Here is a 25,886-nt window from a genome sequence, read left to right as displayed (position 1 = left end):
AACTGATCAACGGGAGAAGGAGAGCGGCTGCCAGAACTGTAACAAAACGAAAATAACACTTAATTCAGCCAAGATTATTCATTATTCGGAAGAACCACTCAACCCTCCGGCGGGAAGGTGGTTCCAAGCGAATACAAAGCTGAAAAAGTTAAATAGCAACCATTATAATTTTACTTAATTAATGAAGAAAACCATTCGGAAGCACAACCTACCCGCAAATGGGAAAGGTGATACCCCCACAGTGTACAGTATACCACCGGCCGCCCATGAGTGAGTAGCAAAGACCTTTAGAAAGAGCAATGCTGAAGTAAAGCTCCAAGAGGTCCGCACTCCCTTTCCCCAGCAGATTCCTCTAAGAACACGTAGAGGGGAAGGCGACGATGACAGCCAAATAGAGAAATATCCAAATGATGAGGCGTTGACCGAGGTACACGGAAGGCCATCCGCCAACGGGATGATAATTGATGCCAAAGGGAGAAAGGTCGGAAGGGAAAGTTATCCTTCCTTGAGATTCTGCATTCCTACGCTGTCACACATACAGCAAAAACACTGTAAATAAAGCAAATATATACAAAAGCATTAATGGCAATCCAAAGTAAGTGAGGAGGAAGAGCAGTTTCAACCACTCTCCCTTTGAGCCAAAAGCAAAGTGAGCACAATCACAAGTGTGTGAGTGGGAGGGAGACTGAGGTCCCCCACCCCCAACTAACAGAATTGGTAGTTAACCCTCGCAAAATTTTTCCTCTCAGCTTCGCCGAAAGTAATAACCTTAATAAATAGCGTAAGTTTGTATTCCAGTTATGGAACAATTATCATTTTAAATAAACTAGGACTGATTATAATGAAAAAAAGACATGAGAGGGTTACATAACTATAACAACTTTTTAATTTCTTAACCCATTCTTTCTGAGACCCTTTGCCTATAGCTGATCTCTTATCGTATTTTTTTTTTTTTTTTTTTTTTGCAGATTCCTGCCATGCCTTCTCTGGACTACTATCAAAAACAACTTTGGCTTCAGACTCTGAATTTGAAAAGTAAATCAGCTCCAATATTAAATCACTGTTTTACAAGATAACTATGTAAAAGATTTACATTTGTATATCAAATTTACCCTGAATTATTATGGTTAAATATATTGAAATATATTAAATAATACTAAAAGATGATAAGGAATATGTTGTGGAGGATAGAAGGAATAAGTAGTTTGGTCCCGAGACAAGTATTTTACAGAGAACTTAAAATTTTCTTATTTTTTGACACGTTTGAATGATTAATTTAACCCTTTACTTTAAATTAAGCTTTATTGGGAGACCAGGCTGTTTAAATTGTTTCATGCTAGTATCCAAAGACGAATCATTTTCAGGACTAGTTAAAAGTTGAAGAGAATATATCTTTAGACTAAACTTAAAAACTTTTCCAATGTAACTTTCAGAATTTTCCTTATACGTTTTTATGCTTGCCAAATGTCCTACAATTCAGAAATTGGCCTACATCCCAAATGCTGAACTTGATCTGACAATTTGCAAAGTGGTACACAGTGAATAGGTAGCCCCAGCTGTTTAGTTGTCAACAAAATGATAAAATATAGTTCTATAAAATGTTCAATGAGAATTGAAAATGATTTCAAGTACTGTATCAAAATAGAACATTTTTATAGCAAACAATATTTTTCACAAAACTTTGGTAACCACATACATGAAAAAGACAATTGGGAGCAAATCTATCATTCACATGGGACACAGAATTTTCAATAAACTAATTACTGTTTAACCATCTGTTAACACTACTGTATATATCTGTAGTACATTACCAGAAATAGGTCTGACCCAATCATTGTCTACTGTGGAGTAAATATACTTCAGTACAAAAATGTATATCATTAGAACTGTATCAGAAAATTTTTGCAAGGGGAATGGCAGTTACAAAAACAGCTTAGGTGAAAATCTAAAACGAGAAAATAAGCTTTCATTCAAAAGTATACAAGGTGAATTTCATGCATCGTCACATCCCCATAGACCACAGCTTAAAAGATGAGGAAATTTATAAAACAGAAGTCTATTCTAAATTAAACCTTACCTTACAATCTTCTTTTTTTATCAAAAAGGAATGAAGCCTTAGCAATGGAGATACTCTGGGTCGGCCACCAACAATTGCCGTCAGTCCAGGAGCCATGCCTGTTCCTGCTGCTGCAATTTCTCGTGAAAATAATTCCAAGGCTTTCTTTTCTGAATGATGTACAGAAATCCAAATTACTCCTTCACGAAGTCCATCTCCTGATCTGATATTAAAATGAATAAATGAGACAAATAAAAATAAATAATTTACAACAGATAATGTAATACAGTATTACAACACGATTAGTCAAAACATGTACATTACCTTTTTAGATTTCCATAAGTATCTTCAGCTCCTAGAATCTGAATGTGAGTCCTTGTGAAATCTTTCAGTTTCAGCAATTTAAATATACTTCGACATCTCTTTAAAATTGCTTCAGCAGTTTTCATACCTTTATCTCTAGACTTGGGACCACCAATGCAACAAACAGCAGTTACTTTATAGCCATCAAGGTACGTAGCGCTGACCTTCAAGAAAAACAATTTTTATTAAATATATACTATCATACAATACCAAAAATAACAAAGATTCTAGTCTATACAGTTCTCGGAAAAAAGACAAAAATCAGTAAAATTTTCATTGATCATGACATACACAATATGCAGAAGTGTCATAGAAGATTTTTAAGAGTTGAATTTGCTAACTGTGGAGAAAAACATTGCCTTTTGTGAGCTCAGGAAAAGTTTTAAATCACAATTAAATTATTATCTGGCTATTACTAATTCTCTGAGTAAAACCTGATGAATAATCACAAATTTGGCTTTTTATTTAGCTACTGTGACTGGTTGACACTTTTTTCAAACTTTTAAATAAGTTTTCTCTCCCTGTCACTCAATAAAATGTATCTATCTATAATAACTTGTGGTTAATTCTTTTCATTCCTTAACTCGTCAAGTAGGAGCAAGTAAAATGCCCAAATAATGCTTTTAAACAACAGACAAAAAGTAAAGTCTAACAAAATAAAACCTGGGTGGTCTACCCTCAGCATAAATGATGAACTAAAATACTCCCCAAAAGCAATTATAGTGGTTTAAAAATATAAAGCAAGAAGATGCTTCCACAATTGGAAGTAAACAAAATGCCATATAAGTACAGTATAGCATTGCAAACCTCAATTCAGTACAAGTTGAAGGTGGTAGCCCAGGGAAGCAACACAGCCATCTAAGGGGTGAAGGGATTGTCTCTCAAGTAATAAAGCAATGGAATGATATACCGAACATAAAGAAAAGATAACATCACAAATTTTTAAAAGCAATTTGTACTTTGCCGAACTATATACAGAACCAAGTATTGTAACAGGCGTGTTTTTAGTGTAGCTGGAACTCGGCTGTTGAAATTATAACAGTTGTCAGTAGTTACTGTCGGGTGGCAGAGAAACCCCCCTCCAGCACTGAATAGCCACTTTGACCAAAACCATAGACTTGCAGGGTGGTTGAAGCATGAATTGTAACAAGGACTCAGGTTCATAAAGTTAGGAAAAATACAAACCACTTTTAAAATTTGGGATTTGTTCCTACAGATACAAACCCTTGCCCTTTAAGAGGAGACTCCCTATAACCAAATGGGTGGTTTACTTTGGTCCTGTTTAGGGCTGAAAGTGATGACTCCTGTCAACCTCCTAAAATTCTGGGCATGAAGATGCAGCCGGTTTTAGGCAAGGTCATTACCAGGGTCAAGGGAAAAAAAACCGATTTCCATATGAGGGACACGAAGTCAGAAAGTATGGACATTATGAGAAATTGGTTGCATACCTTTGGCCATCCTCCTAAACAAACCCAGTTTGTAAAGAAAAGTTGCTTGATCATGAGGCATCTGATTCAGCAAATAATAGAGGGACTGCTTCACTCCTGGGAGGGGAAAGAACACAGAGTTCATGTTCCCTCTCATTTTAGACTTGTGTCTTGCCTGCTATGAGGAAGCTAGGTCAGCTACACAATCTGTTACGTAACAACCACCAAGCCAAGGATACAGATATCCAGGGACCCATGTAAGTAAAGGGCCGATAAGATTGTCTTATGTGCTGATAAGAAACTATGCCCTTGACACATTCTTTCTGAGAGCTGGGAAAATCCAATACACTATGTCTGACTTTGTGCTATTAAATCCAAGATGGTCCTTTCGTCTCCTTGCTTGCAGAAACAGCGCGTCTATTTGTCACAAAAAGTCTGAAATGAACAGAGTTCTAGGATCTCGTCTCTTATTCTTTCTTTAGCTGTAGGAATAGCTTTAGTGTCCTTTCTGGACGGAAGGAAAGTTATCCAGGTTCCTCCTAGCTACCTCGTGAAGGGAAGAAATGAAAGAGGACTTCAAGTTGTGAATGGCTCAGATCTATGTCCTGAACATGAACTCCTGAACCAAGGTGATGAAGCTCTTCTATCCTCTGGAATGACTTGTGACACGGGCAAAGGTATGCCATTCTTACATGCTTAGCAGGGCTTGGAATAGTAAAGGATGGTCTCTAGGGTTGAAGCTCTATTTAGCACTTGTCCCAAGTGTTGAAGTGTGATCGCTAGCGCGACCTGTAAATTTGTGAACAGTTCCACGTGGCTTGAGTTCTAGACTAAAAGCTCAAGTCTAGACGACTCTCATAAAGCTCAGACTTAGGTCCTATGTGAAAACTTTTCAATGGCTAAGTGGTATCCTTCTCCACAAAGTTCGAGGAGCTTCACCCTACAACAGAAGAAAGAAAAATAGCTGATCCTGATACAATCGGCATGTGGTCGCCTCGGAGCAATCATGGTCATAACAATACTAAGCCTTTTAGTTGTCTACCGATTGCAGAGTAATCAGTGGTGGCCTAACTGCCACTGGCAACGTCCTTGCCTGGTGATCGCCAGACTGGGGTTCTTGTTCCACTCAAGCTCGTTAGCTCCTTTGGTCACTGCAACCTCACCGTCCTTGTGAGCTGAGGATAGGGGTTTTGAGTTGTCAGCAACCATTGTCCGGCCCTCCCTGCTCCTAGCTTGAGCGGAGAGGGGCTTGGGTACTGATCATGTGTATATATGTCAGTCTAGGGCATTGTCTTGCTCAATAGGGCAATGTGACTGTTCCTTCCCTCTGCCATTCATTAGAGGCCTTTAAACTAGAAAGAAAGGGGATTTTGGCAATCGGACCAAAACTTTATCTCCACTTTGGTAGATAACAGATTAAAGTTGAGTGCATTAGGGTTGATAATTCTCTCAACATCCTTATAAAATACCCTAAGAAATTCGTTTTTCACCCCTCACACAGAACAGGATGATTCCATGATAAGATGCAGGGGAAAAAAAAAAAAAAAGAGTGCTAGCTGGTTTCCTTTACTTACTTACCTGCTTCTGGCTCTATTGCTTTCTGAGGTTATAGGTCTCTCAAGTGCCTTAACTTCTGGGTGGCAAATAGAAGTTTATTTTCTTTCTTAAAATTAGTTTGTCTCTTTCTTTCCTTACATCAAGACTTGTTTAACACTATCATATCTTAACTAAATATCTTTTTTTTTTTTTTTTTCATTTCTCCAATAGGGCTTCGCCATGTCCATTTTCTGATTCTAGCGTGGTATCATGCAGTGTCCTTGGACCACGGATGGATAGGATCATTGCCGACTATGTGGCTTCTTGGTGCTTGTAAGAGTGCTGTGAGAGCTGAGATAGGACCTGAGCAATCACTTGTTCCAAACTTTATCGAGCCAATGAATTAGAAGAGCTTGGCGTCCAAAAGGAAAAAGTACAAAATACTTTACTTTTGTGATATTTTCTCCATAAAACTCTGAAAGTGGGAAGCTCTCATGTCCTGGATTGGACAATCCATGAACTGGAATAGTCTTATCGTATCCCAAGATCTCAAGCATTGAAAGATCTCTGACCCAGGAGTGTCGATGACAGAGACAGGTGAACTACAGTAGTTTCCTTCTGACTTAAAAAGTGACAATGAACTGAAAAGCAAGAGTATGTTCGAATCGTATGGGTTTCAATCTCGAAGTTTCAGATAATGTGATTCCCCATCATATGGATTCTGATTGTTGGTTTTCGATCGTCAAGTTCCCGATTGGGGTTGTAGGCAACACAAGAAGTCTTGTCTTGATTGGAGATCCTACAATCAGAAGGTTCTTGTGAAGACAAAAACACGAAGGTTACACTACAAGGAAATTTCAGAACTTGAAGATTTTGTTGTCCTTACATGTGATGAGAATTTTCATAAGTTCCTCTTTCCATGATACTGTGGCCTGAAAAACCTGGCACAAAGCAGCAGTCAGAAGTTAGGTAACTCAAAAACCACTGAAGAACAGGCTTGAGGAATCCATTTGTGAGTTGTCTGAATAACACAAAGATTGATACCATAGTAACTATTCACAGCAGTTCCACACAAACAATGACTTCAGTGGCGATATAGAAGGGTGGAATCGTGATCAAGTGCATGGTCACTAAGCTGTGGTGACCATGTCATGAGATCAATCAGCTAAGGTGAGATAGTCTTTCGCAATCAAAACTTTTGTACTGTACCGTTTTTTTATCGTATGCTCAACCCTCCTCCTTCTGTCTCGTTGTTGTCTCTGGAACCCTCCTATGAGGGAAGGGAATTAAGGCAGCATCCAACATCCTGCAAAAAAGTTGGAGAGGTTGGTCTCATATGAGACAGCAGTGCTAACAGGTGTGAACCTGTATTATGTATCAGAAAGTGTTTTCTGGGAAGGAGACGCTCTCGATATTATTGTGACCTCTTGTCTCGAATGAGATTGACCTGCCACAACAGTATATTCTTAATACTTGGGCAGATTTCCCCTGCATTCTTCTTAGCGTAGGCATCACCAAATTGTCCAAAGAATCTCCCTGATAAAGGAGAGTCATGAGGACAGTAACCTACTTCCTGACAAATACCGCTTACTTAACATATTTCTGATTCAGGAACCATTCCTGATGTGAACCTCTCATCTTGCGTAAAAGGCGAGTGTATGCTATCAGCACATACTGAAGGCTTAGAGTCATCTAAGTGTCCTGGGAATGACGCAGGTATGTCCCAGAGTGGGGAGAGACAAGGGTAGGTGCTAATGTCTTGACTAGAAGTGCTTAGGCTTGATCTCCCATGAACCTAGCAAGGAAGTAGGGGGGTTCAAGTTTTTCACCTCATACCATAATGTATTCCCAGGAAGTGGAGGATTTTGGTACATTATCGCTCTCCCCCTGAGTCCATGTAGAAGAGTGGTAAATTTCTTTGAACATCAGTTCAATAACCCATCCTGTACCTCGGTGACTAGGACGAGCAGGAAGGTCCCTTGTCACTATTCGGTCCTGAAAAGTGTAAGAATTCCATGCCAAATATTGGCCTTGGAATGACTGAAAACTCTGTGCACTAAAAAATAAAAGCATTCACTACATCAATACACTGTTGAGCAGAAGAATGTAACAGGAGCCTTGTGGCTTGAAAATTCCATGCCATGAAGCATAAGTGCCTTGGTGAGTCAAGCAGCATCTAATCTAGGTAAAAACAGGATTAATGTTGTCTAACTTCACTGAACAGACAAGAAGCAAAATTTTTTCAAAGTGGTATAGTCATTGAAAAGTCTCAGTAGAACTGGTCGAGAAGCAAATTTTTTCAAAGTGGTGTAGCCATTGAAAAGTCTCAGTAGAACTGGTAGACTAGAATTAGAACAAGCAAGCAGCAGAATGCACTTTCCTTAAATCTTGCACATGAAAAGTATAAATTCACAAACAGATGAATAAAATGAGTGCTAACCGAGAGGTACTCATCTACAAGAGTTTCTCTCCCGTTCACAAAAATTCTTGTTAATTGTTTTGCGCTCGTGATGTGATGATTGCACACTAGCTGTAGAGCATGCTTGTTTGTGAACAGGTGTGACATGAAGATCCCATTAGTGCGAGCTATGTAAGGAGTGGTGTGAATTGAAAAGCGATGTACTTAGCTTCTGCAGGTGAGCATACATGAATGTAATCAGTGGATCACTCAACAGATGAGCGTGCGTCCTCTATGGACGTGTGCCAGTGTGTGAATGCTCCAAGGTTGATGAATATGTGCTGATAGTCCTAAGAGTGTGCTCTCATAGGAGAGCGCTTATGAATAGGTGAATATGCATAATATTGAGTGTGCCATAAGTGATTGCCACGTAGGCAAGTGAATGCTTAACATCAGTAGTAAGTGCATCAAATGAAATGGGCATAAGCTCTGAAGATCACATGCAATCAGAAACAGGGAAAAACCTGAAGAATGCATGTTGAAATTAGAGTGCATGCTAAATTTAAAATGTATGCTCTTATAGGAGTGTGCACCCAAACAGATGACTGCTCATAAGAATGAGAGCACCATCAATGGCTGAGGTGAGGTGATCCTTCCGTAGGAGAGCTTAACAGCGACTAGGTGAGGTGGTGCTTCTGTAGGAGAGCAATTGCTAACAGGGTAGTTGGTGCTCCCATGGGAGCATGTGATCACGAGCAGGTGAGTTGGAGCGCGATCATGAACAAGCAAAGTGGCATTCCTGTAGGAGGATGTGATCGTGAGCAGGTTAGACAACGCTTTAGTAGAGTCACACAATCATAAACAGGTTAAATGGAACTTGAAGAAATGCATAAGCTTGTCGTCTCTCTTCATCCTCAGTGAAGGATTGGGCAACAATGTCTCTCCCATGGGGAGAGAAACACTAGGAGTCACGTACAGTATATGAAACTTCTTCAATCAATCGGTCTCAAAAGACTAGTCATCTAAAAAAGGGGAAAAATTCTGAACCTTTTTTCTTCTGGATGATGAATGTGTGGATCCACTGTCAGAGCTAAGAGACGAAAGTGCAGTAGTGGTAAACAAATAACTAAGTTTTCCTTCTATTCACAGTGCAATTATGTTTCATTCCTCACTTACTATATACATCGTTGTCACTAGTCCACATTCGTGAGGGAATAGACAGTAGTAATGCTGTTAAACTGGAACAAAAAGTGTATACCAGCAGGTTATACAAACTCTCAGTCAGATACAGAAGAAAAAAAAAATTAACAGAGTTCAGGGAGCAGGAAGTACACCTGTACTATCCGCCAGCTTAAAACAAAGTCGCTACTTAATGTGTTTCCTCGACAGTAACTACCGACAGCTAATTTTAATAGCCAAATTCCAGCTATGCTCAAAACATACTCGTATTAAAAGACAAGAATTTGTATCTGTGTAAGAACGAAAATATTTTTAAAGATAAAGGAAAAAAAAAATCAGCAAAAAGCAAGGTCACCCACAAGAATTTTTTTTAGGTGGGAAAAAAAAATAACTTTATATGGTTATCAATAATGCACAGGTTGAAAAGGAATGGATAAGGATAAAATATGAAAAACATAACTGAGCAACATACAGTATAAAAAAGAATAAATAAAATGTCTTAGCAAAGATAATGAGCCTAGCTTCGATCATAAGCTTGAATTGAAATGCCCAACACTGCTATTGGAGTAGAGTACAGGAACCATAAATTGCACAAAAAGAAAGAACACGAAATTGTGCTAAATAATATAGAATGGCTGATAATTAAAAAATTAGAGTAGGTGCAGGAAGCTAAATTACAGGCTAAGAGACTAAATGAGAAAAGGTCAAATGAAAAGAGATGAGCATAACTTGCAAAAGAAGAAAACTTGCAAACACGCTACAAGAAAAAAGTTAAGGAGCACACACAGCATAAACACCATTAATATGACAAATTCGGAGATAATTTGTATTTTTCCTAACCATACAAACCTTAGCTATTTACATAGGGTATTACTTTCGGCGTAGCTGAAATGACGAGCCATTAGATTTTAAAGAGGGTTAAACTATCACCGCGCTAGTTAGCACAGGGATAGGGGAGGGGTAGCTAGCTACCCCTCCCCCCCCCACACAATGGTGAGCTGCTTCACTTCACTTAGAGGTAGGACTTGTCTTGGGGGACAGGGCTGGCGGGCAAATATGTGTAAATAGGTAAGGTTTGTATGGTTAGGAAAAATACAAATTATCTCCGAATTTGTCATTTGTTCCGCAACCGAAATACAAACCACACTATTTACATAGGGTGACTTACCCTTAGGTAGGGTGGAAAGTCCCCAGCCTTACTGGCTTTGGCTTACCCGGGGACTCAGAATCCGAGTGAGCAGCACTCGAGAAAAAGAGTCCCTGCACCTCGCAAGTTTCTTGCTACGCAAGAAACATGCAGCCTACATGAGCTGTGTGTGGAGGAATGAAGTGTGACTCGTCTTAGGAAGATGACCTGAAGTCCTTTAGATGGAATTCTAGGCTAGGAAGTCCCAATACCACCTCGTCAGGGTATGGGGGACATGACAGTATTAATCTTAATACTAGGAACACAAGGAAGATTGGTTTACCTGCAGAGGTTTGAGGTCAGCTATGCAGAGAACCTAGGATGCTGCTTTCCCCAAGAGAGGAGAGGATGAAGAAAGAAGTAAGGGCCAGACATACTCTTTCATTCACGCAGACTAAAACCGGGTAACAGTGCCCTCAACCTTCTGCTACTTATCCATTAAGGAGCCTGAGGTTAGACCAGCTGTTGTGCAGCCACCACAGGGCTGATAGTAAAAGTATCGAGGCTCCTGTGGGTCACGTCCTGCAGGTAGTGGGCTGTGAAGGTCGTTTGACGCTTCCAGACCCCAGCTTGTAACACCTGCGTCACAGAGAAGTTTCTCTTGAAGGCCAGGGACGTAGCGATGCCCCTGACATCATGTGCCCTAGGGCGACGTGACGGAGGAGGGTCTGGATTCAAGGCATGATGAATGGTCCTTCGAATCCAGGCTGAGATGGTATTCTTGGTGACCCTCCTCTTCGTCCTTCCCATGCTCACAAACAGAGCTTGCACGCGGGGACGGACTGCAGCTGTTCTCTTCAGATAACGCTTCGGACTTCTTACTGGGCAAAGTAGCAGATGGTCTGGGTCATCTGTTACGGAACGGAGACTCGTCACCCTGAAGGAGTCGAACCGTGGATTCGGCACTCCAGGGTTCTGAGTCTTGGCAACAAACTCAGGGACGAACCTGAACGTTACCTCCCCCATCCCCTTGAATGGCGATGTCGTACGAGAGACCATGAAGTTCACTGACCCGCTTGGCCGAAGCCAGAGCGAGCAGGAATACCGTCTTCCAAGTCAGGTGTTGGTCAGAGGCCTGGCGTAATGGTTCGAACGGGGGTCTCTTCAGAGCCCTGAGGACCCGAACCACGTTCCATGGAGGTGGTCTAACTTCCGACTGAGGGCAGGTAAGCTCATAGCTTCGTATGAGTAAGGAAAGTTCCAGCGAGGAAGAAATGTCTATTCTTTTCAGCCTGAAGGCTAGGCTTAAGGCTGAGCGATAGCCTTTCACCGCCAACACCGTAAGGCGCATTTCCTCCCGCAAATACACGAGAAACTCCGCTATTGCTGTAATAGTGGCATCGAGGGGAGAGAGACCCCTCCCACGACACCAACCACAGAAGACTCTCCCATTCGCCTGGTAGACCCCTGCGGATGACTTTTGCAGGTGTCGAGACTTCCTTTCCGCAACTTGTTGCGAAAACCCTCTCTCAGTGAGGAGACGCTGGATAGTCTCCAGGCGTGAAGCTGAAGCGATGCTACGGCTTTGTGGAAGATGTTGCAATGTGGTTGTCTGAGTAGGTCATGTCGTGGGGGAAGCTCTCTCGGGAGTTCCGTCAGGAGCTGCAGAAGGTCCGGGAACCACTCTGCATGATGCCATAGCGGAGCTATTAAGGTCATTGACAGGTTGACCGATAGTCTGGTCTTGTTGAGCACCCTTCTCATCAGACAGAACGGTGGGAAGGCGTACACGTCGATGTTGTCCCACCATTATTGGAAGGCATCTTGCCAGAGTGCCTTGGGGTCCGGGACTGGGGAGCAGTACAGCGGCAGCTTGAAATTCAAGGCTGTCGCGAACAGGTCCACTGTCGGGGAACCCCACAAAGTCAGGACTTTGTTGGCTACTTGAGGATCCAAAGACCACTCGGTACTCACTATCTGCGAAGCTCTGCACAGACTGTCAGCGAGCACATTCCTTTTGCCAGGAATGAAGCGAGCTGATAGAAGTATCGAGTGGACTTCGGTCCATCTCAGTATCTCTACTGCAAGATGGGATAGCTGTTGTGAAAAGGTACCTCCCTACTTGTTGATATAAGCCACTACTGTGGTGTTGTCGCTCATCACCACCACGGAGTGGCCCGCCAGGGTCTGTTGAAACTGTTGAAGGGCCAGATATACAGCCTTCATCTCTAGCAGGTTGATGTGGAGGTACTTTTCTGATTCTGACCATAGGCCTGAGGCCCTCTGGTTCAGAACGTGCCCCCCCCCCCCCCCCCCCCCTACTTTTGATGCGTCCGAAAACAGCATCAAATCCGGGGGAAGGACGAGAAGATCCACTTCCTTTCGAAGGTTGTTGTCGGTCAGCCACCACCGCAGGTCCGTTGGTCCGCAGGTCCTATCGAGAACAGAGAGTCCGGAGAATCGATGCCTTGATTCCACCGGGACTTGAGCCACCACTGCAGAGATCTCATCCTGAGGAGGCCGTTGGGAAGTAGACGGGCCAAGGAGGCTAGGTGACCTAAGAGACGTAACCAAGATTGGGCTGGAAGATCTCCTCGACTGAGGAAAGGCTCTGCAACCCTCCTCAGCCTTGCTATCCTGTCGTCTGATGGAAAGGCTTTGTGGAGATCGGTATCTAATATCATGCCTAGATATGCCAGTCGTTGTGTTGGAAGCAGAGAGGACTTCTCGAGATTTACCATGATCCCTAGATCTTGGCAAATTCCCAGAAGCCTGTCTCGGTGTCGAAGAAGGGTCGACTCCGAGTCTGCCAGGATCAGCCAGTCGTCCAGATAACGGAGGAGACGGATGCCGTTCCTATGCGCCCACGAAGATATCAGTGTGAACACACTGGTGAACACCTGAGGAGCTGTGGAGAGACCGAAACACAGTACCTTGAACTGGTAGATCTTGTTGTCTAGGCTGAATCTTAGGTACTTCCTGGAAGACGGATGGATTGGGATTTGGAAGTACGCGTCCTTCAGATCCAGTGTGCACATGAAGTCTTGCGGTCTCACTGCAAGTCTGACTGTGTCAGCTGTCTCCAAGCTGAACGAAGTTTGTTTGACAAACTTGTTCAGGGCTGAGAGGTCGATGACGGGTCTCCAGCCTCCAGACGCCTTCTTTACAAGAAAGAGTCGACTAAAGAAGCCTGGGGAGCCGTCTACAACCTCTTGGAGAGGATCCTTCTTGAGCATGGTCTCGACTTCTGCCCGAAGGGCTAGCCCCTTTGCCGATCCCATGGCATAGGAGCTCAACGACACTGGATTCGCTGTCAGGGGAGGTTGAGATGTTATGAACAGGACGCGATATCCTTGTCCGATTACAGAGACCATCCAGGAATCGGCCCCGTGTTACTGCCACCTGTGCATGCAACTTTGCAGGCATCCCCCTACAGGTGGACACGCAGGGGGATTGCCAATCCTAGCGTTTGCGGCTTCGGCCGCTCCCTCTAGGATTTCTGCCTCCCCTGGAGGACTTTCCGCCCTTCTTGTCTTTGACAGGAAAGGGCTGCTGTTTAGACACCTTGGTCTTAGCTGCCAGAGCCTGCTTCGGTGTCTTGCGAGGCTGCTGTTGCTGTTGAGGAGCTGGAGGTTTGTAGGGCCGAGATGTAAGGGCCCTCTGGAGGAGCGAATCGTGACTCGTCTTCCTCCACCTCTCAGCTGTCCGTTCTATATCCTTGGGCTCAAACAGGTTTCCTCCAAGGATGGAAGAATGTCTGAGCTTGCTGACATCCACAGCGGGGACCTTCGGGTGGAACCTCTCAGTCGCCGCATCACGTCGCTTTAGAATCGAGTTAGCCCACAGGTTAGTGACCTGGTCAGCCAAGAACTCGATGGAGCGCGTGCCCGAGAGGAGGAAGGTCTCCAGGGCCTTCCTATTGCTCTCCTTGGACAAGTCCTCAGAGCGCAATAGAATGCCCAGAGACCCCAGCCACGAAGTGGCCTGCATGGCACACTTAGCGACTTTCTCCTGGCTTAGGATCTCCAACGCTGAGAATGTCACCTGCCGGGCATTGAGTTTCTCTAGAGAGAGACCCCTGGTGAGCTCTTCCACAGAGTGGTGGAGGGGAAGAGCTAAACAAGACTCCTCCATGATCTCAAAGTACCTCCTCTGCTGAACGCGAGGAGGTGGAAGGAGCTTGTTCCTGGCAGAAGAACGGCTGGAGGGGGCGAGCTCGGAAAGCTGGCCCTCAACCCCTGGGACCATGGCAGGGCTGCACTGGCCTTTGGGGGCTTCTGAATACCATACACTTGGTCCAGGACCGTATCCTTGCCTTCGCGGGGGCGGTCTCGGGGTCCTTAAAACTATTGAGTTGCCTCATTAGATTAAGGACCTGCCAGAAGGCATGCTCTGACTTGTGCTGCTCTCCTCCTTGTGGACTGGCGGCTAAGTCTCCTGTCCCCATTGGCTCTTCTTGGGGGGACACGCGGACATTCTCCCAGGGTACGGTTGGCTCTAGACGAATCCTCGAAGATGACTTGGGCATCGTCTTTGAGTCCTTGGGCTCCCTCCTGGGAGGGATACAGGACTCCAGCAAAGAGGTCTGGACGGTCCCTCCTACGCGAGACGTTTCTCTCCCTCGAGGAGGGGTTCCTCCCATTGGTGCTGTGGGAGAGTGCCTCACCTAGCTGGATTCTCCTGAGGACGGGAAAGCTTCGTCCGCAGGAGAAGGAGAAAGCACCTGCAAAGGGGAAGGGGCCTTCCCGACGGACCTCTTGGGAGCCACCTTAACCCTGGGAGAAGTTACCGCGAAATCCACTCCTCTCCTTCTCTTCAGCGGGGGCGAGGGAGCCGTTGGTTTTAGTCCCAGATCAGCGAGGGCTGGCTTCATAGCCTGCACGACCGCTTTCATCAGGGAATTAAACCAAGGCTGGCGGCTGACTGACGCAGTGTCAGCTATTTCCGCTGGAGGGAAGGGGATCGGCTGATCCTTAGGAGTGGATACTACTAGGCCTGCCTGAAACGAAGAAAGGGAAGAAGAATGTTGCCTGAACCTCTCCGATGAATCTTCCTGCTCCTGGACGTGTGCTCGGCGCTTACAAGGTGGCGATCGCGAGGATGATCTAGAAGCACGCATCCCCGGCAACTCGCAAGGTTGGGCGCGCTGCGAAAACCCGGCGGGCGAAGGTGTGAGAGGGTGCACAAGTGAGGGTGCGCGCGAATGCACGGGCGATCGCTGGCGATCAGGAGAGCGATGGCGCGTAGGCGATCGGTAATGCGTAGGCGAGTGTAAGCGCGATGGCGCGTTGGCGAGCGATGGCGCGTTGGCGAGCGATGGCGCGTTGGCGAGCGATGGCGCGTTGGCGAGCGTTGGCGCGTTGGCGAACGATGACGCGTGGGGCGAGTAGGCGACTGACTACGCACAGGCGAGTTAGCGCGTGGGCGAGTCGGTGACCTGTGGCGATCAGACGCGTGGGCGCGTGGGCGCGTTGGCGCGTGGGCGCGTGGGCGCGTTGGCGAGCGTTTGCGCACAGGCGAAGGATCGCGCAGGCGCGTAGGAGATCGCTGATGCGTAGGATGGCGCGCAGTAGCGCGGTGAGAAGTTGCCAACTGGGGCGCAGGGCCAGGGGGCGATGATGTGCTCAAGGGGGAACGCTCGTGGGCGGGCTCAGGAGTCGACTCGCGGGCGCGCATGCATTTTAGAAGTGCGCACAGGAGAATGCGCACGGTGGTGCGCAGGCAATGGTCGACACGCAGGGGAACCTGGCGAGGCAAAGGATCAATGTCCTTGCCTGCGCCCAGATCCGAAGATCGTGGGCACGTGGACGAACGTTGGCGCGCATGGCGCGCATCAGGAACTGGGCGCGCAGTAGTGTGCTGACGAGCAGGAGATCGACGGCGCTCAGGAGACCGTTGACGCGCAGCCCGCGCAGCAGGGACAGAAGAGCGCTTGTGCGCAGGAGAGCGCTGGCGAGCAGGTGAGCGCTGGCGAGCAGGTGAGCGCTGGTGATCAGGAGAGCGCTGGCGAGAAGTCTGTTGACTGATCAGCTGGAGAGCGCTTTCGCGCTACTCGCGCGCAGAGATCGTGGACGCACAGGTGAAACCTGACGCGGAAGGGACTCACCCAAAATGTGGGATAAGCCCTTCTGCCCCGAAGGGACCGGTGCTAGTAGGATGGAAGATCTGGCAGGCGTAGGAGATCGCGAACGATCTGCGGAGAGGTCCAGCGATGTCACTGCAACGGGTTGCTCCCGACGAGAAGAATCCTCTGCAGGGGACGACGAAGACGAAGACCCGAAGAGGCGCCTCCTAACTCCCTTGTAAGGAGAAGGAAGGCCTCGACGGCGAAGAGGAGGGCGAAACTTACGGCGAAGAGGAGGGCGAGCCTTACGGCGAAGACGACCTCGAGGCAGAGTATCACCGTCGTCGGTCCTCCGAAGAAGAGTCTCTGTCAGTGCACTCCCCCGAGGGGGAGAAACACCAGCAGGAGAGACCGTTGGACTCGGCTTTCCCCTCGAAGGATGTTCGGAGGGGGAACCTGAGCCTTCAGCAACATCCGCAACAGCAGCAGCAGGAGTTTGACCCGACCCGTCGGAAGCCTCTGCCACAACAACGTCGACAATAGCCAGAGGGTCTACCTCTGGTATTACCGGCGACTGTTGGACAGCTGCCCCCAACTGGATCAGATCAAACAGGGCTTCCTTGGAGGGCGAGCCCTTAAGCCCCAAGGAAGTCCAAAGCTGGAAAAAATCATTGTTAGAAACAGTTTGGTCATCAACAAAATCAACAATGTCCTCCCCCGGAGGAGGAGGGGGAGCTGCGTCGCTATGGGAGGCAACACCCTCTCCCGAACCCCGAGGTTGGGAAACAAAAGAATGGCCTACACTACCACTCGACGGCCTCTCGCGAGAGACCGATCAAGAAGGAGCTTTGGAGAGGTTCGGGCAACGGAAGAAGAGTCCTTGGAGCCTTCCTTCCTCAAGGCAGCCCTTGAGGGAGAACGGTCTCGCTTAAAGTTCTTCTTACGCCGCCGGGCAAACCTCTCCCACTGGAAGGTAGACCACTCCCTGCACTCACTACAATTATTATCTCTTTCACACCGTTGACCTCGACACTGCGGGCAAAGGGTGTGAGGGTCTGTATCGACCGCCGACATGAATGTTCCACAGGGGCGGTCGGGGAGACCAGGGCACTTCCGCATAATAGAAAGAAAAGGTAGAGGCCAACTTCAAACACACACAAACTGTAAGAAAAAGAAAAACAGATTAAGGCTGTCAACAATGCGAGGACGAGACAGACACGTCTGCTCATCGTCCGAGCCAAAAGTGAAGTGAAGCAGCTCACCAGTGTGTGGGGGGGGAGGGGTAGCTAGCTACCCCTCCCCTACCCCCATGCTAACTAGCACGGGGTAGTTTAACCCTCGTTAAAATCTAATGGCTCGTCATTTCAGCTACGCCGAAAGTAATACCCTATGTAAATAGCGTGGTTTGTATTTCGGTTACGGAACAAATGTACATTTAGTAGAAAAAAAAAAGTTAAAAAGCTATCAAAATATGAGTAACAGAAATGTAACAATATAAATTTAAAGGACTGGACTGAAGCAATGAAATCTCCTTGAAAAGTGAATCTATTAAAAGTTTTCAAGAATACTAGTCACAATTACAGTATCTAGAACATTAAAAAAAAAAGCTAAAACTTTGAGGGAGACTTAGTGTAGGTCTTTTATACTAATGGGTAATCTATGCCAACTAAATGTTAACTACAAGTGGAGAAAGTAGACAGTAATACTACTGTACATGATTTTCAAGCACCTATTAAATTTTTGCTTGCATAACATATAATTCTATGGTACTAACTTCATACCAAAACCAAATGAGAAGAATGGTTACCTTAACATTATGAGCATTAACTATATAAATTAAATACAACCTTGTAAGAGTCTGTTGGTGCTTTCCCCTTTGCTCCTACAACTTTAACGCAGTCTTGACCTTCCTCCAACTTGACTTCTGAAAAATCACATACAACATCTGGAAGAATATAAGCCCGAGGATCACCTATTTCATAAAGCATCTGCTCTGCTATAGTTCCTTTGGTAACTATGCCACCTGTCTTAGGAGGTTTTGTAATGAAAAAGCTTCCATTAGCAGATACTTCTGCGATGGGAAAACCTGGAAAACATAATCTCAAATTAAATGCCACTCAAACACACCATCACAAAAAATTGTATCATGAAACCATTGAACTACCAATGTCAAAAATCTCTCATAAGCATAACTTTATTAAAAACTGAATCTAGTATAAAGTATTTTACATAAAGGTAGTCCTGTGGTAAAGTCATAAAAAAAAATATGCAAGGCACAATAAGCAATAAAAAGCTTCAATCAAATTTGATGAGCAGAGAAAGTGAACAATTCATTATAAATTATTTCTAATAAAGTTGATGAAATATAATTCATAATTCTTTTATTTGATATTCCATATTTTTCTGTTTTCATATATAATGAATTCTTTTCTTCCATAGGTGGGTCTAATGAAGGGACCTGAAATGGGGCCCTAAGGCCTGCCATGGCCTCAGCTGACCTTGGGTCGTATCCTTGCGCTTTGGGAATAGGGAGCTGGGGAGAAGGTAAACCAAATTGCAAAAAAAAATTTTAAAAAATACAACTACCGAAAGACTTGGAGGAAGAAAAAGTCAATAATCTCCTTAGGTTTGTAATCAAGCATTGGCAAAATCAATAAAACCCATCAACTTCCATCTGTCATTAAAATCAACATTAAATAAAATGTGAAATTTATTTTTTGGCTAAAAAAAAAATATTTTTATTTGGTAACATAAAAATGATAGTTCAAGTAATAATAGACTCTTTAGAGAAAAAAATGTTATTTTGATTATAAAATAAATTTTTGAATATACTTACCCGGTGATTATATAGCTGCAACTCTGTTGCTCGACAGACAACTCTACGGAAAAACTCGCCAGCGATCGCTACACAGGTTGCGGGTGTGCCCAACAGCGCCATCTGTCGACCAGATACCCAGCTCTCAATGTAAACAAAGACTCAATTTTCTCCTCGTCCCACTGCGTCTCTATTGGGGAGGAAGGGAGGGTCATTTAATTTATAATCACCGGGTAAGTATATTCAAAAATTTATTTTATAATCAAAATAACATTTTTCAATATTTAACTTAGCCGGTGATTATATAGCTGATTCACACCCAGGATGGTGGGTAGAGACCAGTAATATATGTTTACACTTTTATGAGCTAAGAGTTTTTTTATTTCATTTTAGAAGTTATCAAAATAACAAAAACAAAATAAATAGGTACCTGGTAAGGAAGTCGACTTGAACAATTACTCTGCCTTTTAAGTACGTCTTCCTTACGGAGCCTCGCGATCCTCTTAGGATGCTGATCGACCCCTAGGATCTGAAGTATCAAGGGTTGCAACCCATACAACAGGACCTCATCAAACCCCTAATCTAGGCGCTCTCAAGAAATGACTTTGACCACCCGCCAAATCAACCAGGATGCGAAAGGCTTCTTAGCCTTCCGGACAACCCATAAAAAACAACATTTCAAGAGACAGATTAAAAGGATAAGGAATTAGGGAATTGTAGTGGTTGAGCCCTCACCCACTACTGCACTCGCTGCTACGAATGGTCCCAGTGTGTAGCAGTTCTTGTAAAGAGACTGGACATCTTTCAAGTAAAATGACGCGAACACTGACTTGCTTCTCCAATAGGTTGCGTCCATTATACTTTGCAGAGATATATTTTGCTTAAAGGCCACGGAAGTTGTTACAGCTCTAACTTCGTGCGTCTTCACCTTAAGCAAAGTTCGGTCTTCCTCACTCAGATGTGAATGAGCTTCTCGTATTAACAATCTGATAAAGTCTGACCAAGCATTCTTTGACATAGGCAAGGATGGTTTCTTAACTGAACACCATAAAGCTTCAGATTGGCCTTGTAAAGGTTTAGTACGCTTTAAATAGAACTTAAGAGCTCTAACAGGGCATAAGACTCTTTCTAGTTCATTGCCTACGATCTCCGATAAGCTGGGGATATCGAAAGATTTAGGCCAAGGCCGAGAAGGCAGCTCATTTTTGGCTAGAAAACCAAGTTGTAGCGAACAAGTGGCTTTTTCTGACGAAAATCCGATGTTCTTGCTGAAGGCATGAATCTCACTGACTGTTTTAGCCGAGGCTAAGCATACCAGGAAAAGAGTCTTAAGAGTGAGATCTTTCAGGGAGGCTGATTGTAACGGCTCCAACCTGTCTGACATGAAGAATCTTAGTACCACGTCTAAATTCCATCCAGGGGTAGCCAAATGACGCTCCTTGGTGGTCTCAAAAGACTTAAGGAGGTCTTGCAGATCTTTATGTTTGGAAAGATCTAAGCCTCTATGCCGGAAGACCGATGCCAACATGCTTCTGTAGCCCTTGATAGAGGGAGCTGAAAGGGATCGTCCTTTTCTCAGGTATAAGAGAAAAACAGCTATTTGAGCTACAGAGGTACTGGTCGAGGATACAGAAACTGACTTGCACCAGTCTCGGAAGACTTCCCACTTCGATTGGTAGACTCTAATGGAAGACGCTCTCCTTGCTCTAGCAATCGCACTGGCTGCTTCCTTCGAAAAGCCTCTAGCTCTCGAGAGTCTTTCGATAGTCTGAAGGCAGTCAGACGAAGAGCGTGGAGGCTTTGGAGTACCTTCTTTACGTGTGGCTGACGTAGAAGGTCTACCCTTAGAGGGAGACTACTGGGAACGTCTACTAACCATCGAAGTATCTCGGTGAACCATTCTCTCGCGGGCCAGAGGGAAGCAACTAACGTCAACCTTGTCCCTTCGTGAGAGGCGAACTTCTGCAGTACCTTGTTGACAATCTTGAACGGTGGGAATGCGTAGAGATCCAGATGTGACCAATCTAGGAGGAAAGCATCTATATGTATTGCTGCTGGGTCCGGGACTGGAGAGCAATAGATTGGAAGCCTCTTGGTCAGCGAGGTTGCAAAGAGATCTATGGATGGTTTTACCCCAAGTGGCCCAAAGTCTCTTGCACACATCCTTGTGGAGGGTCCATTCAGTTGGAATTACTTGCCCTTTCCGACTGAGACAATCTGCTATGACGTTCAAGTCGCCTTGGATGAACCTCGTTACTAGGGAGATGTCTTGACCTTTTGACCAGATGAGCAGGTCCCTTGCGATCTCGTACAACGTCAGTGAGTGGGTACCTCCTTGTTTGGAGATGTACGCCAAGGCCGTGGTGATGTCCGAGTTAACTTCCACCACTTTGCCTCGAAGGAGAGACTTGAAGCTTTTCAAGGCCAGATGTACTGCCAACAGCTCCTTGCAGTTGATATGCATGCTCCTCTGACTCGAGTTCCACAGTCCTGAGCATTCCCGACCGTCTAGTGTTGCGCCCCAGCCCACGTCCGATGCGTCCGAGAAGAGAACGTGGTTGGGAGTCTGAACAGCCAGGGGAAGACCCTCTCTTAGGTTGATATTGTCCTTCCACCAAGTCAGACAAGACTTTATCTTTTCGGAAACCGGGATCGAGACCGCCTCTAGCGTCTTGTCCTTTTTCCAGTGAAAAGCTAGATGGTATTGAAGAGGACGGAGGTGTATTCTTCCTAGTGACACAAATTGTTCCACGGATGACAGCGTCCCTACCAGACTCATCCACAGCCTGACTGAGCAGCGTTCCTTCTTCAGCATCTTCTGGATGGATAGCAGGGCTTGATCTATTCTGGGGGCTGATCGTCTTGTTGTTCAGCAACGTCCTCATCAGAGGGTTCCTCATCCAAAAACTGATGAGGAAACGGCAACGGAGTGGGCAACGTCTGGCTCGCTGAGTCCGGTCGCACTGGTGCATGCGTGACGGAGCCGGACGCAACATCATGGAACTGCTGCACAGTCTGTGAACTGTCAACAACCATGGGTGCGCGAGGAAGCACAGCGTCAACCCGAGACTGTCTAGACCGTCTGGGTTGTGCAGTCAACACACTACCGGGTTGCTGAGGTTGACGCACTGCGTCAAAACAAGTTACCTCTGCTGGTTGTTGAACGTCCTGAACGTCAACAACCACCTCCGAGCGTCGCTTAACGTCAACGTGCGGCTGGCAACCCACACTGGGTCGCATCGGTGGAGGAACCACCTCAACTGGCAGACGCGAGTAGGTTACCTCAGCGTCAACAGGGCGCACAACCGACCGGTTGGAAGGTTGTTGGCCAAAAGGTTCGGTAGCAACCTTCTCCGCATTAAAGTCCTCTATCAAGGACGCAAGCTTGGACTGCATGTCTTGCAGCAAAGCCCATTTAGGGTCTACGGGAGCAGGTGCGGCAACAGACGGGGTTAGCGACTGAGGCGGTACCGCTTACCATCCCTGAAAGCCTTGTTATGCATGACATAATTGTACAGCAAAACTTCAAAGGCTCGAAAACAGCTGTGAAGTTGACCTGTAAAAAACTTGGAGCGTCTCCTGGCCAGGCGCCAGGGAGAGTCTACGAGAATTGAGAAGTCTATCTGGGCAGAGGCATGAACTCCCAAGCCAAGAACTTCTCTCGTGTCATATCAGACTCTCGCTCTATAAACCAGTTTAAAAGAAGGGAAAGCAAAGGCTGTATCCCCCAAACTCCTCCTGGTGAAAAACCAGTCGCCTAGCCAACGTAAAGCTCTCTAGGAGAGCGAGAGAGCACTAGCTTAAAAACAACGGCTTCGAAGTAGCTAGGCCTAGTGTAAGCTCTGACGTTTAGGCGAACGAGGAGCAGCAGTTACAAAAAGATCCGGACAAAGATCCTTAAAAAAATCATCATGATTTAATTAAAGTCCATAGGGGGCTAAGCAGCTTTAGGCTCCTCTCCATCTGACAGAGTCCTCAAGGGAATATCAGTAGGAGGGGGAACAGCAACTTCCTCATCTACAGGAACCTTGTCCGATAAAAGCTGAGTCTCAAGCAAGGGAGAGACCTACCGTGGTGGCAATGCTTTACAAGCAGAGTCCACACTCACTGGTGCATTAGTAGCGGACCAGAACGCAACGTCATGTAACTGCTTGACAGTCTGTGAACTGTCAACAACTGAACTGTCAACCACAACAGGTGCGCGAGGACGCACAGCGTCCACTCGAGACTGCTTTGACTGCCTAGACTGAGCAGTCAAAACAACTCTAGAATGCGGAGGTTGACGCACAGCGTCAAAACAAGTCAACTCCGATTGTTAGTGAACGTCTTGAACGTCAACAGGAGCATCAGCAAGTGGCCTAACGTCCAAATGCGGCTGAAAAACCACACGAGACCGCATCGAGTGTGGTTCTAAACAACCTGACTGATGAGACTAAGCTACGCCAACGTCAACAGTAAGCACAAAGGAACGTTAGGTTGGCTGAAAGCCAGGATATCGATGAGATAAACGGCTAGACTCAACGGACTAATCGGCAGAATAGTCTTCCAAAAGGGAGGCAAGCATATACTGCATGTCTTGCCATACAACCCATTAAGGATCAACGGAAATGGTTGTGGTAAGAGACGAGGGTAACGTCTGTGACCGCAACACTTTGCCAACAAAAAAAGACTCTCGGAGTCTGTGTTACGCTTTTGTTAGGCGGCGAGCAGTTATCCGATGACTGCATAGGGTCAGAGCTGTCCTAATGGTTGTAACCAGGACGCTGGACCTGTCCTGAAAGGACTGACTTTCGCTTAAGGGCTTCGAAACCTTGTGACAGGTTTCTTATGCGAAAAGCCTTCGGATGACGAGGAGAAACAACGTCTCTCTCGTCTTATGGTATGGGAGATCTTGGTAAGAAACACCCGATACCATAGAGGGAAAACGTCTGTTCGTTGATCAAGGCCTCTCGAACCCATAAGTCGTTTGACATTACTTCTCCCCTGGGCTTGGGAGCATGCAAGAGGTCCCGGACTAGGTGAACGACAGGCACGAACAGACGAACCCTCGGACGCAACACTGTAACACTTTGCGCATATCACTTTATCACTTCGATTTTCTGTTTTGCACTTATTTCACTGAAATCGAAACTTTTACTGATTTCTACCTGAAACACGCAATTCTACCCTTCATTAAAAGGTAGTAATTGCGAAATCAGTCGTATAATACAAGCTCATTAATACCAGCAAAAAACAGAAAACATATTTTAAGATAAAAAAAAAAAATCAGTGGCTGGGAAAGAGACTAAACACTAGTTCATATAAACTACGTTTTCAATCTCTCACCACACATAGCCTGGGGACGAGAATAAAAAACTAAAAACGTTTTATCCTTCCTCCCCGTACAGCGACTAGGGACGAGAGTAACTCGAGAACAACGTTACCCGCTTGAACGGAACGTTTTCTCTCCTCTCTCTCCCTCCGTCTCTATCTTTCTCTCTCTTTCTCTCTTGATTTCGCACCTAAGAGAAGAGCCCAATTATATTTCGTCAAAAAAACATGTTATTTGACTAAAGGAAAAAACTGAAAGGTTTTTCAAATAAAAAGTTCCTTTAAAATAGAATTTAAAACATTTAAGCTAAGAAAGAATGAACAAAACGTCAGAATCGATTTACTCTTACTGCAAAGTGAAACCGTGATACACTCTCTCTCTATCGTAACGATAGAGCGCATGTTGAACGTCCTGAACGTCGACAACTGCGTAGCATAAACTAAACGTTAGTTCATCTTTGAAAACAGTACGAAGACTATCAAAGAAATTCTTTCATAAAATATTACATTTAAAAAGTTCTAAATCCTTAGCTCTTTAAAAGCTAATTACGATATAAAGGGCTCAACGTTGATTAACTTCGGTTTCCATGTTAGGACCGCCTACTCTCAGGAAAGGTCGCATATAAACAAAACATTAAAATTTATTTTTATATGTTTATAATAAATGGAAAGTTAATCGAAGAGGCCTAATAAAGGCGGAGAGATATAAAATATATAGAGGAAAATCTATAACGTGATAAGATAATTACTAAAAGCCTAAACACACTTCCGTCTAAGGGAAGGGTCGGCCATTTAAAAGTGAAAGAAAGTCCATACTCTCTTTGTCACCATAATTAAATCTATCCAAAACAAGTTCAAGATTTAAGATGAAGATAAAACACCTGCATAGCGAAAGCTCAAAACTAGAATATAGTACTTCACCAAATAGATGTGAAAAACTCCAGTTTAGCAACAGCAAGTAAAGTACGTCTTGTCGACACCTCGACAGAGAGAAAATTGAGTCTTTGTTTACATTGAGAGCTGGGTATCTGGTCGACAGATGGCGCTGTTGGGCACACCCGCAACCTGTGTAGCGATCGCTGGCGAGTTTTTCCGTAGAGTTGTCTGTCGAGCAACAGAGTTGCAGCTATATAATCACCGGCTAAGTTAAATATTGAAAAATCATTCAGTAGTTTGCTTAATCATCTGATTTGGAAAGCTTAGATAATATTTTATAATACGATACCATGTGAATATTACAATCATTATTACAATATTGAATACAGTCGTTAAAAATCAGTGTTATTAAAATTCTGTTTATTTTAAATATAGCTGTACTTTTTGGCCACAGTAAATGGACATATAGTTTATTTACATATATGTAAGGATGGCTACAGTAAAAGTAAGTTTTGTCTTAAAAGTGTTTTAAGTGTATTACAGGTTTAGAAGAGTGTTAGGAGGGTTATGAAAGCTTAAATTCATAAATAAAATAAAAATATGAAAAATTACAAAAATATTGGAAAATAATATACATTTCTGTATCTACTTCTACTATCGCGGGGGGTGCCTGGAATAGAAGACCAGTGATAGTTGATGAATTACTGTACTCAACCATCCATCACATTTTCCACCA

General features: G+C 44.9%; 2 protein-coding genes across 2 annotated transcripts in view; one reads left to right on the top strand and one right to left on the bottom strand.

The window, feature by feature from the left end:
* The window catches only part of LOC137634940 (uncharacterized), a 592,943-nt gene that overhangs the window by 474,949 nt on the left and 92,108 nt on the right, over positions 1–25,886 (top strand). The window lies entirely within an intron of this gene.
* LOC137634697 (uncharacterized) overlaps positions 1,192–25,886 on the bottom strand; it is a 46,132-nt gene continuing 21,437 nt past the window's right edge. Inside the window, exons 5-7 of the mRNA XM_068367187.1 lie at positions 17,997–18,235; positions 2,381–2,583; positions 1,192–2,279 (exon numbers count right to left, since the gene is read on the bottom strand). Of these exons, the coding sequence (XP_068223288.1) occupies positions 2,057–2,279; positions 2,381–2,583; positions 17,997–18,235 (665 nt within the window). The 3' untranslated portion in view covers positions 1,192–2,056. The remainder of the gene's footprint in view (positions 2,280–2,380; positions 2,584–17,996; positions 18,236–25,886) is intronic.

The sequence above is a fragment of the Palaemon carinicauda genome, chromosome 45 (assembly GCF_036898095.1).
Source record: "Palaemon carinicauda isolate YSFRI2023 chromosome 45, ASM3689809v2, whole genome shotgun sequence".
In the NCBI taxonomy this organism is placed as follows: domain Eukaryota; kingdom Metazoa; phylum Arthropoda; class Malacostraca; order Decapoda; family Palaemonidae; genus Palaemon; species Palaemon carinicauda.
This window is presented reverse-complemented; position numbering and strand designations above follow the sequence as displayed.